The 17,117-nt window shown below is 57.3% G+C and overlaps 1 protein-coding gene across 9 annotated transcripts in view; it reads left to right on the forward strand.

Moving 5' to 3' along the window:
* The first annotated feature begins 6,646 nt into the window (after positions 1-6,646).
* The window catches only part of LOC111145172 (sushi, nidogen and EGF like domains 1), an 82,094-nt gene continuing 71,623 nt past the window's right edge, over positions 6,647-17,117 (forward strand). For all 9 annotated transcript variants that reach the window (XR_002640458.1, XM_022499903.1, XM_022499928.1 and 6 more), the window contains exon 1: positions 6,647-6,906. Coding sequence is in view for 8 of the 9 variants with exons in the window: in XM_022499903.1 (XP_022355611.1) it covers positions 6,694-6,906 (213 nt within the window). In the remaining variant the exon portion in view is untranslated. The remainder of the gene's footprint in view (positions 6,907-17,117) is intronic.

The following is a 17,117-nucleotide window of genomic DNA, read 5'->3' on the forward strand; positions in this document are numbered from 1 at the left end:
CCACGGGACCTTCTGTATCCAGGAACTGCAGGCCCGTCCCAGCGGCAGGTGGCTGGAAATGACTCAGAAACCGGTCCCCGTGACTCACGGGCCACAAGAAGCCCCAGCCTGTGAGAGTTCAGGCTGTTACAGAGCCTCCCACTTTTTCAGCCTATAAACTCTGGGAAAATTCCTGCAGGAACCCAGCCCGACTTGCTGGGAGAACATAACGAGGCAGCCATCTTGAGCCTCTGCGGAGTGGCCTGTTGGCATTTTCACTCATTGCCCCCATTCACACTGGTCCCAGTGGCCTCTTGCATAGAGGGTGTGGGGCCACGGCTGGGCAGCAGGGTCTGCAGCCACAGGTGCTGGCTGCCCTCCGGGGCATGGGCACAGCCAAGGGAGTTCGGGCCTTGTAGCCGTGGCCCAGATGGGCCATCGCCAGCTATCTGTTGCCGGGTTGACCCCAGGCTTAAAGCAGGCTGCCGGTCAGGCTTTGCTTTCTGCGTGAACACAGGGATGGAGTTACCACGGGGCATGAAGTGTACAAAAGCAGTGGCTGGAGGGAGATCGGCAACGGGCTTCAGTCTGCCCTCTGCTCTGCCCGATTTTTGGGGATTGGGTTGAAAAGGATTCTAAAGTTCAGCTCAGGCTCAGAGGGGAGGAGCTAGGTGACAATTAACAATGGCCACTGTGGGCAAAGAAGGTTTTAGCGCAGGTATCTGTGCGTGATACTCGCCCATCAGGGTGGATCACAGGCAGGGGAGGGGAGCAGGTGGCCGCACACTGACTGCTGGAGAGTGTTCTGCAGAATGGGCAAGAGTGGGGCCATGAGAGGGAAGAGGTGGCCCTCAGGTAGCAGATGGACCCCCAAACCCCCACCCCCAGCAGAAGGACCCAAGGGATGGGGGTGTGAGGAAGGGACAAGAGGCTGGAGATGGGGGTGTGTGGAGGCACTTTCCTCTCAGCCTGCCTGTGGCACCCACAGCTGTCACATGGGTCGTCCCTCTGGACCGTAGCTCCCAGCCCAGAAGAGCTACAAAGATGCTCCTGGGTGAGAGGGAGGTGCATTGCAGACACTAGACGGGTCAGGGTGGCTCCCCGGTATTAAAACGGAGGCCTCCCTTGGGGCACCTGGGGGCTCAGTCGTTGGGCATCTGCCTTCTGCTTAGGTTGTGATCCCGGGGTCATGGGATGAGCCACATCGGGCTCCCTGCTCGGCACGGAGCCTGCTTCTCCCTCTCCCACTCCCCCTGCTTGTATTCCCTCTCTCACTGTGTCTCTGTCAAATAAATAAATAAAATGTTTTTTAAAAAATTAAAAATAAATAAAATGAAAGCTCCCCATAACCCGACCGGCATTCTCTGGCGAAGTCCATGCTCTCCCCACATGCACAGGAGGGATGTTTAAAGCACCTGTGAGACCTCCGAGACCTGCATATTTTAATGAATAGTTCGATCCATGTAAGAGATGCTGTTTCTATTTATTCAACATAAAGTCATATACTTGGGGAAAAAAAGATTTTCCTAATGGAAGTAAATTGGTGTTTTCTTAAGCCTCCCAGTAGTAGGACACTGACAATTCCCATGGAACCAGGAACCAGGCTCTGTTCCCCCAGCATCTCCCTGGGGCACCTGTTGACACATGAGGAGACGGGGACTCCACAAGGCCTTGCTTCTGGACCAAGGCCACAGGACAGTCAGCAAGAGGTCAGGTGATGCCCAGAGGCCCCACACCCATGTGGCCAGTGAGGCTGCAGGCCCAGCGTCCTGTTGCTGGAGGACAGAGATGGGCTGGGGACACCAAGCAAGGTGAGGCCCAGTGCCTGGGGTGCTGGAGCCTGGCTGGGCCTCCTCCTGTCCTCACACGTACCACCCACCCCACCCTCCTGGAGGTGAGGTCCTGGGGCAGGGGGCAGGGTCAGGCTGAGCGCACGGGGGCCAGGGCTGGATGGCTGCCCATGCCCTCCCTGGATGCTGAGGGGAAAGGCTCCCAGCTTCTTCCTTGGCCGAGGTGTGTGGAGGCCTCCAGCCTGGAAGAGCCCGGCAGCCCCAGTATCCGTCTGGGGGTCATCAGCCCTGGACCAACCCTAGCTCCACCCCCTGCAGCTATGTGATCCTGGATGGGCTCTCTGGCCTCAGTCCCATCAAATGGGGCAACTCCACCCCACAGCGGCATGGGGAATCCTCTGTGAAGTATGGCCCAGATGGCACCATCAAGAGCTCTCGGCAGTAGGGGGCGGCACTAGCACGCCGTAGCTCTCACAGGGGCCACCGCCAGGCATCTGGGGCAACAGCCTTCCCAGGAGTCAGCGAACAGGCCCAGTGCCCACAGCATGGTGAGGGCAAAAGGAGTGGGGGGAGCCGGAGAGCCACAGAGAAAGCGCCACTCTGGGGGCCCAAGGAAGGCCGTGATTCCCATGGTGCAGACCAGGCAGGAGAGGGTGAAGGGGCACTCTGAGGAGACAAACCCCGGCCCCCAGAAGCGCCCTGGCCTTTCAGGGAGACAGAGCCTCCCGCCACAGCTGGAGCAGGAAATGGGCCACAGGACCAAGGAGGCCAGCTGGAATCAGGGTCACTGATATTCGGGCTTCTAAAACATTCATATTTTTTAAATAACTGCAAATAAAAATTTTTTTTGAAGATTTTATTTATTTGTCAGAGAGAGTGTGAGAAAACACACGCACAGGACGTGGCAGAGGGAGAAGCAGGCCCCCCCCCTACTGAGCAGGGAGCTCAATATGGGGCTGATCCCAGGACCCTGAAATCATGACCTGAGGAGAAGGCCCAACCAAGTGAGCCACCCGGGCGCCCCGCAAATAAAAATTTTACAAAAAACATATAATAAGAAAACCACCACCCATAAGCCATCAGTGCAGATCCTAAAATCTGAGCAGTTCTTTCTCCTGGCACATGTACAGGCCGGTGGCTGGGGGGGCCAAAGACACGGTAGCGCTGCAACGGATACTCTTTCTAAAAACTCGTAGTCAACGTTTTACTCTGAGCTTTGTCCCACACCATTAAAAATGCCACCGAAGCATGATTTCACCAGCTGCTGAACCTCCCACCAAAAAGCCAGTCCCTGGGCCCCACAAGAGCCCTCCTGTGGCGGCTGTCACTGGAGGCTACAGCACAGTCCGGAAGTGGAGGCTTCGCCCCTGCGCCAGGGGCAGGAGGGTGAGGCTGCCTGGCACTTACCCGCACCCAGCGGTCTCTCATCACCCGAAAGGAAGACAGAGCCCCAACCTGAGCCCACCTGTAACCATTTTTTGCATGTCCCTGCTGATTCTCTGGCTCAAAGTGTTTCTAATTCCTCTCTGTTGTTTGACCAAATGAAGCAGCAGTGAACATCCCAGAGAGTAAATGTGGAAGCCTGTTCTGGTCATTTCCCTAAGACCAATAGCAGCCATCCCATTGTGGGTGTCCAGCTGCGTGGGGGCTCCCTGGAGGCCGTGCTTCCTTGCCGCACGTTAGGGCAGAAGCCGAGTGGGCCCAGGACTCAAGGACAGTCCCTTCGTGTGAGGAATGCTGTCACCCTGAGCCAGAAGTGCCCGTCTCTGCCTCAGTGGACCAGCTGTGCCAAGACCCCATCCAGCCTCACCGTGTAATAACCAGGCTGGGTGGGCTTCCACGAGAGCTGGACCCAATGGCCCTAGAACTTCCTAGCATTGTTCCCGGAGCTGGTGGGGACGGGGGTTACCTGGGGTTAGGGTTAGGTGTTTCTTGTTTCACATAGGTCTGGGGACCCCTAAGAGGGAGCTGTGGGACGCGCAGCCCCGCCCCACATGCAGCCCCGCCCAGGGTCCCTGACCCCAGCCCTGCAGGGAACCCACCAGGTGCATTGTGGGGAAGGACACTCCCTACCTTGCCCTGTATGGAGCCCCAAGTCCTGGGGTATCCCGGGGTCGGCTTGGGGGCTCCCCCATCGAAATTGCACACATACCCAGGCCCTGAACTAAGCTGTCACAGGCCTGTTGGGGAGGCTCAGATTTCCTGGCCGCAGGAACATGAGCCTGCTTGATAAAAACGACTTTGGTTTTGATAAATGTGGACTTTCTGTGGCAGAGACAAAGGCGCCCTTGAGTCCAGAGGGGAACCTAAAACAGCACATTGCTGAAAAGTATTTCCTGATAATATTTTTAGCACCTGAAAAAAAATTTTTTTTCCCTTTTTTTTGCCTGTGGAGTTGTTGGGGCGGTGGGGGGGAATTCGTTTTGTTTTGGGTTTTGGTTGTTTTGGGTTTGTTTTTTTTTTTAATGTACTGCCCAGCAGTGGTGGGGCCTCATGTTAACCCCCCATCTCCCAGACCAGGTACAAATTGGCCCAGACAGCCAGGCACGGGCCCCAGTAGATAAGACCTCATTGGGGACCACAAGCCAAGGGTCTGCCTGTGGCTGGCTCCGACCTGGACCCACAGGCACCTGCTCTCTGGGGTGGGGCCCAGGCCTAAGCATGGCCTCACCAAACCACCCAGGGGACATGCTTGTATGGCCTGGTTGGGACCCCCTGTCTAGGGCAACCACTCCCACCATGTCTGGAGAAACAGTCCTTTTCTGGACGCATCTAGTGGGAACTATATGCCCATGGGTATGCTGGACTCTGGGACAGTCCTGCTCCCCCCAAATCTAGCCCAGAAATGGGCCTTGACTAGGTTCCCTGGACGCGTGTGCTCAGGAGGGGGAGCAGGAGAGGCGCCGGTGGGCAGGTGGGCAGCTGCTGGGTGTGTGAGCAGGTGTGTGTGAGCAGTTGTGATGCAGTGTGGGTGTGTGGGTGTTTGAGTGTTGTGTCCGTGTGTGTGAGAGTGTGCATGCATGTGTGTGTGTAAACGAACATGAGCAAGTAGGAACGTGCCCTTCCTCCCTGGGTTACTGCAGAGAGCCATGTGAACTTGGGATTCTGTTCCCCGCACAGCCCCGGCCATCAGATGTCATTTCTGAATTTTGTCCTCCAGAGATGGGAGGGCTTGATCTTTCTTATCCTTCATTGGAAGCATGCAGTTGTCCTGCTGTCCTGGGGCATCCCCAAGGCAGGAGCCTGGCCTCAGGGCTGGCCCTCTCGCAACCGAGCTCAGTGGAACTAGAGAGAAGTTTTGGGGGACCTTGTTCTCTGGGTGGTGCCTCCTTAAATTCTTCCCTGATTCTATCCTACATCTGTAACCCGCAGAGTCAAACCATCGCACTCTGAGGACCTGTCCACTATTTCTTCAAAGTCACACTAATGTTCCTGGCTAACTGCAAAACAACAGTAGCTCACTGAAGACATTCTAGGACACACAGAAAAATACAGAGCCAGACATAAAAGCTCCCAGAAACTCAGTGGTAGTGCTGGCTCTTTCCACTTATCCTTGGTGGGCGCCCCGTTGTCTTCAGGGGCTCCGGGCTTGGATCACAGTCATACATCCCCCAACGCCAGATTCTGAGGGCAGGGAGGATGGGAGAGGGCCCTGCACTGAGCCTGAGGAGGGACAAACATTCAGAACAAGGTGTGAGGTCAGTGGTTCCAGGGGCAGAAGAGCTGGTATGGCCACGAACTTGGGACACGGAATCTGGGTTGTGGGCTCCATCCACCAAGCCCAGGAGCATCTATCCACTTGCCCCCAGGCCCACATGGACCTGTCTTCCCCACTGACAGCCACTAAACCCAGGAGTCTGCTGAAGAGTCTCTTGCTGTGAGGTTCCCTTAGGATCCTGAACCAGTTGGGAAACCTCCCCAGGAATTTCTCCTGATGTGGCTGTGCAGGGCACAAACACCTTGTCTAATGCCCTGAAGTCCCCCAGGCCAGGCGCCCTCACAAAAACAGAGGGAAACCTCACCTCCAGGGCCAGGAGCAAGTAAGTGTCCACAGGCCCAGAGTTTGGGGGCTGCAGGGGGCTGACCTCTGGCCACTTCCACAAGGGTATCCAGGCACTGTTAAGCCGGAGTGGCCCCAACTGACCACTGTCTTCAGGGGGTGACAGGGTCCCCTAGCAGGACAGAGACCCAGACCCAACATCTCAGGTAGGACTTAGGGTGTGTCTCAGAATTGCTGTGTGGGCAAGGTGCTTCCATTGGGTCCGCCCTAGCCTGGCGACTGGGGACCTACGGAGGAGGAGGATGATCCCCGCCAAGGACGCTGGTCCGCGAATCTCTCACCTCGGCAAAGCCCGAGGACCAGAGAGCTGCGCCTCAAAGCCAGCGCTGGCTCAGCCGGGCGCGTCGCGAGCGCCCCGCCCTCCCAGAGGCCTGGCGCTTTAAGAGCGGTGTTATTTGCATGACCCCGCCCAGTCCCCGCCCAGGTCCGGTGACCGCCCGGCTGGATATTTAAATCGCGGCCCCTGGGGCGGGGCCGGCCCTGAGAGCGGTCCAGCACCGCTCCTTCCTTCGCAGAGCCCCGACCCGAGCGCAGATCCGCCGAGCGCGCGGAACCCCACCGACTGCGCGCCGCGCTCCTCGCACCCCGCCCGGCCCCGCTGGCTCCGGCCCCGCACGAGCTGCCAAGCCGTCGGTCCCCGCTGCGTCCCCGCTGCGTCCCCGCTGCGCCCCCGCGCTGTCCCCGCTGAGTCCCCGCTCTGTCGCCGCGCGGTCCCCGCTGCGCCCCCGTGCTGTCCCCGCTGCGTCCCCGCTCCGGCCCCGCTGCGTCCCTGCTGCGTCCCCGCGCTGTCCCCGCGCTGTCCTCGCTGCGCCCCCGCTCCGGCCCCGCTGTGCTCCGCTGCGTCCCGGCCGCCGATCCTCGGCGATGCAGCGCGGCGCCGCCTGGGCGCTGCTCTTGGCCTCGGTCCTGGGGCTAGGGGCGCGCGGGGTTCGCGGCGCGGTGGCCCTCGCCGACTTCTACCCTTTCGGCGCGGAGCGCGGCGACTCTGTCACCCCCAAGCAGGACGATGGCGGCTCGGGTCTGCGGCCGCTCTCCGTGCCCTTCCCGTTCTTCGGCGCCGAACACTCCGGACTCTACGTGAGTAACCTCGAGCCGCGAGGGCGCCGGGGAGGGCGCTGCGCCCCGCCGCTGCCCGCCGCCCCGACTCCCGCCGCCGCCGCCAGCAACTTGGCACCGCGGCGGCCAGAGGTGGAATGAGGACAGCGCTTCCTCCCTCCGGCGGCCAAGGCCGGACAGCGGCCCGCGGGAGAGGCGGGCGGGGGTGGGGTTCGAACTGCAGTCGGGCCACCTGGGCGAAGGGAGCGTGGCGAGCCCCGGCCCAGCCTCAGCCGCCAGGAGCTTGGGCACCGCGCGCAGATCGCGTCTGCCCAGCGACTGGTCCCCAGCACGGTGGTGGGAGTCCGGCCCTGTCCTGCTTCTTTCAGAAACATCAGTGTGGCAGCAGCCACGTGCTTCCTGGGGCCTCAGTTTCCCGAGTGAGGCACCTGACACTTTCAGTTCCTCACTGGGCCTGCCACGGTCTCACCCTCCCTCCCGGTCAGGCCCCGCCCTGAGTTGACACCTGAGGCCCACTGCCAGGAGGCTGGGACCCATGCCCAGCAGTCAGGGCAGGGCCTGCTTCTCTGCAGACCACCTCCTGCGTCTGGCAGCAGCTGGGGGTAGTGTATCCTCTGGCCGTTGTCTCCCTTTCTCCCTTGGTCCTGAGTCTAGGAGCTGGTCACTCAGGCCCATAGGTCCCAAACAGGACTTGGAGAGGGAGCTCTGGGGCCAGGGACTCAGGACAGCAGGAGCTGCTCCGGCTGAAGGACGAGGCCGGAGGGCTGGTTCTGTGTGCTGCTCCCAGGGAGGGACCCTGGGCCACAGAGGGCACGAAACGCTACATCTCATCCCCGCTTGGTGCCTTTACTGTGAGGACCCCTGGGCACTGGCACCCACCGTCCCCTGAATCAAGGCTAGAAAAGTGTTGGGCCAGCCTGATGGTATTTCCCATTACCTTCAACACTGTCACACCAGCCGTGGCCTCGGCCACTTTCGATACCACTGCCACCGTCTGCCCTGCCATCCACCCACACGAGCACCACCCTCTGCATACCCCGCTCTGCGCAGCCACCTGTTCCATCAGCTCTCTCCTCCCCACCACCTTCAAGGCCACCCCCAGCCCCACTCACATCTTTTGCACTATGGACATCCTCACCCAGCACTGTCCCAGTGGCCTCTGCCAATGTCATGCTCTCCCTCCACCAGCAGCCACAGCACAGCCTGGCAGCAGCCTCTCCCTGCACCTGTGCAGGAAGGCTTCCGCACCTGGGCAGCAGCATTTGGTGATGGCAGTGGTGGGAGGGGCACACATTCTCTGTGTAGAAGTCACTCTGCTGAGGGTCCCCCTGGGACAGGACGAACTTCCAGCGGTACATGGTGGACAGGGCAGAGCCGTGCTCAGCGTCTGCAGGGGCCAGATGAGGCCCTTGCCTCTTAGCCGTGGGACAGCTGGGGATACTATTCTCACAGAACACTATCAAAATGTACCATAAACATCTGGGCCAAGCTCAGCCTTCCGATCAAAGTCGCAGGTGAAAATATTATTAAAATGGTCGACCCTCTTAATAGCCTACCAAAAACATCTACCCTTGCCAAAATAGCCAGGAGAAATGGCTTTAACGTGGAAAGATCACTAGGAAAATAAATCATTTCATCAGAAACGAACATTACAGCGGCTAACCAAACATATATCTCCATAAAAGCCTTTTCCTGAAACAAAGAGAATATTGGAATAACACTTGTCAGCACGGACGCAGTGGGCACGCTGTGTCCTTTCTTTCTTCAGGGAGAAAGACAGTGGGATTCCTGAGGGAGCAGTGTCCAGACACCTGCCAGCAGGACCACAGGGGCACTGTGGTCATGGAGGGCAGGGCAGCCGGAGGGAGGCAGGTTATGATCAAAGCTACGTGAGAGAGGGGAAGGTGTTTGCCCCATGGCATGTGATCCTGGCTGGTGCCTCCTGTGCCTGCGCCTGGACGATCAAAGGGCAAATGGGGAAACTGAGGCTCGGAAGGCAGATCCCAGGGCCTTTTTGATCACCCTGCCCAGCTGCCTCCTCACCCTTCCATCTCAAACTCAGTGGGACCCAAACAGAGGTCCTGCTTCCTCCCTGGACCCACCATCACCTTCCGATGCCTCCCTCCTTTCCCTCATCCCCTCATTGTCAGAGCCTTGGAAACACATCCCACTTCCCAGTGTTGGAACGGTCACAGCCCTGGGTCTGGCCACCGTCCCCACTCGCCAGGGTGCACGGTGCATGTAGGTGCCTCCTCGCTGGCCTTTGTCTCCTGGTCCTGCCCCAGGAGCCTGTCCATAGGAGCACTGCCAAACATGAATGAGATCCTGCCTCTCCTTTCAGCCCCCAGCCTCGAGGCTGGGTGGTTTGGCTCCCAGAACACCTTCCAGCACCCTCTGCTCCAGCCACACAGAGCAGGCCCCACTCAGGGGTGGCGTTCACCATTCCTGCAGCCCGGGCTCTTCCCCAAACTTGCAGATCTTGAAGAGGGCCCCCACTCCCCTCCCCCACTGTGTCCCCTGTGCTTGCCCCTGACCCCACCATGGTTGTTTCCTTGCTTGGTGTCTGCCTTCCACCTGTGGACCTGTGTCCTGCAAGCTGCGTCAGGACAAACTCACAACATGTATTTATGTCTTCTGAAAGGAGGCAGTGGACATGGCACATGTGTGTGTGTGCGCGTGTGCACATGCACGTGCACGTACAGCGGACGCATTTCCTGGCTCTCTCCACTCAGGGAAATGGAAGCTACACTACCCCAGAGCACCAGACTCTCCTGGTGCTCGGCTCCTGCTTGCCAAACGTCAGTCTCCCTGGAAGGAACTAGGGCTCTATGGAGACAATACGCCCCGGGCAGGGAAAGTGCAGAAGGGGCCTGGGAATCAAGCTCCTGAGAAGTAAGACGTGCTCCAAGAATGGTCAGGATGTGGCAGGAGGACACAAAGGGCTTCAGAGGGCTCTCTGGCCATATGGGGACAATCAGCTGAAAAGACTGGTAGGAACAGGTTTTCATCCATTAGATAAAGAGGGAAGCAGGGAGCTTGCACTGGTAGAAGTCTACAAGGGATGTCATATGGGAATGAGGGGAAGGAGTGTAGACAGCAGCGGCAGCGTGTCAGACTTCACTTTCCTGACCTGGGGTGTGCGCTTCCAGCAGAGGGAGTCTTTGGTTGTGGGCAGAGGGAATCGTGTCTGCCCCTCGCTTTCAAGCAGCTCAGGAAACATTGTGTGCAGACAGACAGACAGACAAGGGGAGAGCCCGCACCCAGTCACATCTGAGCGGCGGGTAGGTGGGAATAGAGTAGGAGGACGCTCCTTGTGGTGTTTTTACAGTTTTTCCGTCTATCAAACCAGAGTGAACGCCTGAATGTTCTGCTAGAACAGCCTTCTGTGTGTGCTGCCCCGAGCACCTGGACACACACCCGGCCCCCAGGAGGCCAGCCCAGCCCGCTGAGAACGGCTCGGGGCTCCCCACCGCTTAGCTCTCAGGGATGGCATGAGGCCAGAACTGGGGAGCTGGAAGGGACCAGCCCGCCAAAGCCTGTCCCTCCACAGCTCACGGTCAGAACCTGGTGCATTCCTTCCGCATCAACTTGTTCATGCTCTCATTCCAAACCCTCAGCCAAGCCCCTGCACTGAGGCAAGAGCTAGCAGCCGTGTTTTGGTTTTCGTATTAAAATCATTCCTGGTGGTGTCTGAGGAGGGGCTCCACAAGTTAGGCATCCGACTCTTGGTCTCAGCTCAGGTCACGATCTCAGGGGCGTGAGGTCGCACCCCCACGTGCTCATCGTGGAGTCTGCTTGAGCTTCTCCCCTCCCTCCGTCCCTCCTCCTCTCTAAAACAAAATCATTTCTGTCTATTTTGTTCACTGTGCTGTTCCAGCTTCCAGAAGGCGGCCACAATGGGAAGCTGCTCAGCCAATGTCTGTTAGCATTCTGGTCAGTGCGATGAGACATCCACAATCCCACCACCCAAAAATAGTACTTTTAACATTTTGCTGAAATTCTTGACCCGTTTTCGAGCATACTTAGGGTCCACAAGACAGATCTTGGGGCTGCTGCTTCACACAATTCCTGTTTCCCATATTTCTTTCACTATTTTATGCCATGAGCACTTCCCATGCCTTAAATTTGTAGAAACATGCTTTCTGGTGACAGTCTAATATTCCATCCTGTGGCTAGATCAGAATTTTTTGAATCAGTTGCTCTATTGACTGTTGACTGAGTGGGTGGTCTCAGTGGCCCCCGTGAATTAATGACAAGGGCACAGGTGCCGCCTCTCCGCTCCTTTACACGTGTCTCCTGTCCTGTCCTTTCCTTGCAATACATTGCTCCAAGTCGGCTGACTGGGTCTGAAGGAATGCGTCTCCCTACTGCCCCCTGACACCCAGAAAGGCATCCTCGTGGGCACCGTCCTCTCCTGGCCCCCAGGGAGGCCGCTCCTATGGGTCGGTGAGCAGGCAACTGGGGGAAGGCACCAGCTGGTTTCTCCCCATCCTTTGTCTCTGGGGCTGGGGGGTGCAGCCTTAGAGTCTCATTGTCCATAAACTGGTCCTTTACAAAGTGGGACAAGTCATTCATTAAACACCTACTGTGTGCAGAGCCACTGCCCTGCTCCCCAGCCCCAGGACTCAGCAGAGACAGAAGTCTGACTGCACAGGCTGAGTGCTGGCAGGAGGAGTGGGGCGAGGACAGGATCCAGGCTTGGGTCCCTCAGCCCAAACCCTCCACGCAGCGGGGCAGCCTGGGACCGCACCGTCCTCTGAGCTGGCCCGGGGGTAGACCAGAGCGGGCACAGCCCCTCGGACCCCTGCAGGATCCTCTGGTCAGCAGGATCATGGGCACAGCCAGCTTCAGACGCTTGTTCAGTTGGGGTTTGGGATGAGGCTGGGGCCCAAACGTGTGACTGCTGTCCCCAGAATGGGAACTAGCAGGGTGAGAGTCTGGGTGTATGTGGAGAGCAGGGGACACGCCGGATTTGCATGTGGGGTCCATCTCCACTGTGGGGGCTATAGGAGGGCAGTGGACCCCGCGTGGTTGCAGGGATGCAGGGTGGCTGAAAGGAAGGGCCTCTGTCTGAGGAGTGGACCAGGCTCAGGGGCAGCAAGGTCTCAGAAGAGACAGGGAGGCCGCAGCTCAGGCAGGTGATGGGCGCAGAGGAAGGAAACTGGTGCCCAGATGCCGTGGGCCTGTATTCCATAGGGAGGCATGTCCAGGGCCCATTGGGGAGCTGGGCTCTGGGCCCGAAGGGACACCTGGTCGTGGGGTACCCAAGGAGAGGCAAGGAAGAGGCTTTGTCAGGGCGGTGGCATGGGGCGGGAGCTGTCATCTATACCAGGAAGAAGAGAGATGACAGCAGCAGGGACAGGACGTGGGGCACAGGTGCTGGGACACCAGAGAGGCAGCGCCTGTGGGTGGGGGCCACAGGCAGCTATCTGAGGGCAGAGGAGAGGGTGGCCGCAGGCAGCCTCCGGAGGACGACTGTAGAGGGGGGGGTGAAGCAGGGGGAACCGCAGGAAGTACAGCCTGGGGCTCTCAGCCCAGGAGGGCTTGGCCTGGGAGGGAGGAAGGGAGCGGCTGCTCTAGCCCTGAGCTCTGCTTTCCCACCCTCCCTGGGAAGCCCTCCACCCAGGTGCCCGGGCCCAGGAAGTGGGCCCTGAGGCAACTCCCTCCCCTCCCCATCTGCCTGCCTGGGTCCCCCTCCTTCCCCACCCCGCCCCCAGTAGCCCTGGGTGCTATTTCCTGAGGCCTGCTCTAGCTCTGCCCCAGCTCAGCCAAGGGCCAGCCTCCCCTCCTTCCCCAGCCGGGTGCGCAGCAAGCTCGGGCTCTCCAGGGCTCAGACCCGACCTGGCCTGTGAGCCCCGGGGGCCCTGCCCACTCGCTGCCCTGCAGGCCGGACTCCAGCCCCCAGCTGTGCCGTGGGAGGAATCCTAATTACACAGAAAGCTGCCAGGAAATAAAAAACATGCCTACATTTTTCAAAACAAGCTTATAAAAGGCCTCAGGGGCTTTATTGTTTTATTCTTGGCAGAGAAGTCAAAGCAGGAACCAAGGCCCCACCCTTTTGGATGTGATGTTTGCAGAGCTGGGGTGCTGTGGCCTCGGGGTCCCTGGCCCCCCTCCAGGCCCGCCCAGCCCCGCACAGAACAGCTGCTCCATCCAGCAAGGGTGGCACCGCAAGCCCCTGAGCTCCTGGCTCAGGGACCAGCCAGACACACGTCACATACTTTGGGCTGGAAGTTGCCTCGGAGAGACTCTCCAGGACATTTCCGCTCTTTCCTGGTTTTATCCAAGTCGGAAATACTGCCAGTGCCGTCCCTCTGTGCCTCTCCTGAACCAGTGGGGGGCCGGCCTGGGCCTGCAGGAAGGGGGGGGTTCCCTCTGGCCTGCCCCACACCACACCGCACACGTTCAGGCACACACACACACACTCACACGCTCACACATACACTCATATACATATATACACACTCACACACTCATACACTTGCACACCCACACACACTCATACACGTAACACCCTGATACACTTACACACATACATGTACACCTGAAATGCATACACACATACCCTTACACACACATTTATATATACATACGCACGTACACACTAATACACTCATATACTCACACACACCGCCACACGCACGCACACACTCAGCACATACACATATATAAACACTTGTATACACATACACAAACATATTCCTACACATGCACACTCATACAAGCACACACTCATACACACTTATACACATACTCATACACAGAAACACAATCATATACATACATATACACATACTGTACACATATACACTCATCACACAATCACACACATACCCACACTCTCATAGACATACACACTTATCCACATACACTCATACACACTCATCACACACTCCCACTCATACACATGTTCCATACACGGCCACACATGCATGCGGGCACATGCCCCTCCCCCCAGGGCCACCCCACAGGTCACAGAGTCACTGCAACTTCCTGTTGCATGTGATGGCTTCTGGGCCACCCTGGGGACCTGAGCAGCAGCTCCCTTCCTGGGACCATCAGCCTGCTCCGAGGGGATGGGACGCCCCCTTGTGGACTGACTGCAGGCTTCTGGGAGAGAAGGTGACAGGCAGCGGGTGGAGGGCCGCAGCTGCCGGCAGCCCACTCCTGCACTAAGTTCCTGCTGCCACACAGGCCTCACGAGACAGCCAGTGTGCAAGTCCCACCCCGAGCTGGGACACCCCAGGGACGGCCTCGTTCCAGCAGCAGGTGCCTGCACATTAACGAGGCAGCCCATGTGGGAGAGGCCTGGCTTGGGGAGACCACATGGTGACCAGAGCGAGCCCCCGGCCAGTGGAGTCTATAGGAAGGGGCTGGGAGGGCAAATCAGAGGGTCCTCCTTCCTCTCTGCCCCTGGGGTCTCCCTGTATTTCGACAGTCCCAAAGGGCTGGGGGAGTCCCCCACACGGGCCTCAGGTCCTCATGGCCAGCCTAGGCAGGGTGGCTGTACCAGGCCTGAGGGCCCAGCAAACACCCAGGCCAGGCCCATGGTCAAGTTTCTAGGAAGCCAGTGGCTAAATGGCATGCAGGTGGACCCCCACTTCTCTAAGTCCCACATGGGGATGAAATCTACCTCGTTCAGCTAAGACACTCGCCGGTAACAGGGGGGTATCTGAGGGGGATTCCAGGTCCAATCCTCCCTCCTCAGTCTCTGTATCTTCATCACATGTTTTATAAAGTACTACTGCACATAGAAAAATAATAAAATCAGTGTTTTGCCAAGTGACATTTGTCCTGCCCTGAAGCAGGAGAGGAACCCTGCTGAGGGGTAGAGAGGGGCTGCTGCATGGAGCCCCTCACCCCCCAGCTCCCTGCTCTGGGTCTGCTGACCCAACCGTCTGGTCCAGCTTGTGCCCACCCCCAACCCCCACCGTGCAGATGTTCCCATCTGGAGAAAGAAAGTCCAGTGTGGTTCCTGCCCAGGTGAGAGTGCCTGCCAGCAGCCTGCTTGCTCAGCCTTCTCGGCTGTGGTCCTGGCCCAGCCCTGCCCTGGCAAGGAAACAGGGCGGGCTTGTTCTGCCTCCTGCCTGGACCCCTGGGCTCCAGGCCCACAGCCCGGGGGGGGGGGGGGGGGGCAGCAGCAGTCTGGGGTGAGGGCAAGCTGGAGGCCTCTGCACGCACCACACACACCTGGGTGACGGGCTTGACTTCCAAGAGGGAGGAGAACTCAGTGGTCTGCAAGAGCCACAGCGGGGAACAGGCCAGCTGAGGGACGCAGGGAGGGCAGTATAGGCTGTGTCCACCCAGGCAGGTGACCCATGGCCGCCTGCAGCTCCAGCTGAAGCCCATGGGCCCTCACTGCCTGCTGCCGTGGACTCTGCCCCTCCCATCCACGGGCACCTTTTCCGAAAGCCTGTGTCTTCTCACTCTTAACTCTCTTCCTGAACACATGCAGAAGAGGGGACCCATGACATGTACCGCAAAGGGACAAATGCGGTGCAAGCCTCAGTGGGCCCACCCCGTTGTAGCAGCCCCCAGCCCCTCCGTGCTCCTTGTGGTGCTGCCCTAGCCCCGCTTCCGTGCCCTCCCGGCATGCATCCCCAAGAAGACTGTTTGGACACTCCGTCTGATAGAAGCGCAGGGAGGCCATTCTTTTGCACCTGCTGCCTTTGCTCCAGGCATGTTTAGGGTCACCCACTTGGGGTATTGTCTTAGTCCACCTTTGCCGTTTAATTATCTGGAGAGACCACAATTGTTTGACTGTGGTGGACATCTGGAGTTTCTAGTTTTAGGCTCTTCTTAACAAAGCTACGTATGAAAATTCTGGACCATGTATTTGGGCACCCTTCACACACATTTGTACATAGTGAGACCACTGGGCCATGGGGGTGCACCTGTCTTCAGCTGATTAGACATGTCGGCCCGCGGGTGTTCCCGCCGCACGATACCCCACCAACATGTTTACCGTCTAGTCGTTGTGTACTGATGTGTTAACATGGTTTTAATTTCCTTTTTATCAGTGAGGCTGAACATATCTTGTATATATTCGCAGACCATTGGATTTTCTCGTTTGTGAAGTCTTTCCCCTCTTGTCTATGTTACCTTTTTCCTGTTGATCTGTGCGAGTTCTTGACAAACCCAGGTCACAAACACTTTAAATTTCTCTTTCCATTCTATGCCTTATTTCACCCTCTTTAATGGCATCTTTGGGTGAATAGGTGTTCTTAATTTTAATATAATATGTGTCCTTCTTTGTGTTTATGATTAGAGGGTTTTGTGCCTTATTGTAAAAATCACCCCAAAAGTCAGGAATGTTTTCTCCAACAGTGTCATTGCTGAATTGCTTTGTCATTCACAATGAGGTGCCACACAGCCCTGGAGCTGGGCTCTGTATTTGGGGGAGATCAAAGAGGCAGGGAAAGGAGACACGTGCTGCTCCACAGCGCCCCTGCTGTGGGAACGAGTGTCCTGCAGGGCGGGGAGGTTGTCTCCGGGCTCTCCAAGTCTGGCGGCACTGTGGGCGATCTTAGTGTTTGTCCATCTGTCCTGTTCTTCTGGAGAGGGTCTGGGTCATTCTTGGCATTGCGTTTTCATATAAAATTTGGAACTGGCTTATCAGGTTACATGCATACACATACTTGTCGGGATATTTTTGAGACTGCTTTGAATATATAGGGGCGTGTAGGTCAACGGGTATCTTTACAACACTGGGTCATGCAATCTGGAAACATGGCGTGCCTCTAGATTGATTTACGTTGTCTTTAATGCTCTCAGTCAAGCTTTAGAATTGACTGCAGAGAAGCTTTGAGCATCTTCTGTTAGATTGATTCTGAAGTACTTACTATTTTTATACTGTTGTTAATGGTGTCTTGAATTTCTATTTACTGCTGGTATGTAGATTCATGGTTGATTTTTTTACGTTTCCTAATTTTACATTTAGCAACCAAGCCTCTTATTAGTTTTACTAAATTATGTGGGGATTCTTTTGGATTTTCTACAACCGCATTCATGTTGCACGGAATTCAAGGCAGCAGTGTTCCTCTCTGTAACATATTTTTATTTTTTGTTTCATTTTTCTTGCCTTGCTGTGTGGACTCAGGTCTCCATTGAATTATCCAGTGGAAATGGTGTTAACACGATCCTTATCTTGCTCCCAATCTCAAAAAGAAACTTCCGTATTTTACCTTGAAACACCTTGTTTGTTCTTGTTTATTTTAAAGACACCCTTGATC

This window comes from Enhydra lutris, unplaced genomic scaffold, assembly GCF_002288905.1.
Source record: "Enhydra lutris kenyoni isolate GAN:26980312 unplaced genomic scaffold, ASM228890v2 scaffoldscaffold1, whole genome shotgun sequence".
In the NCBI taxonomy this organism is placed as follows: Eukaryota; Metazoa; Chordata; class Mammalia; order Carnivora; family Mustelidae; genus Enhydra; species Enhydra lutris.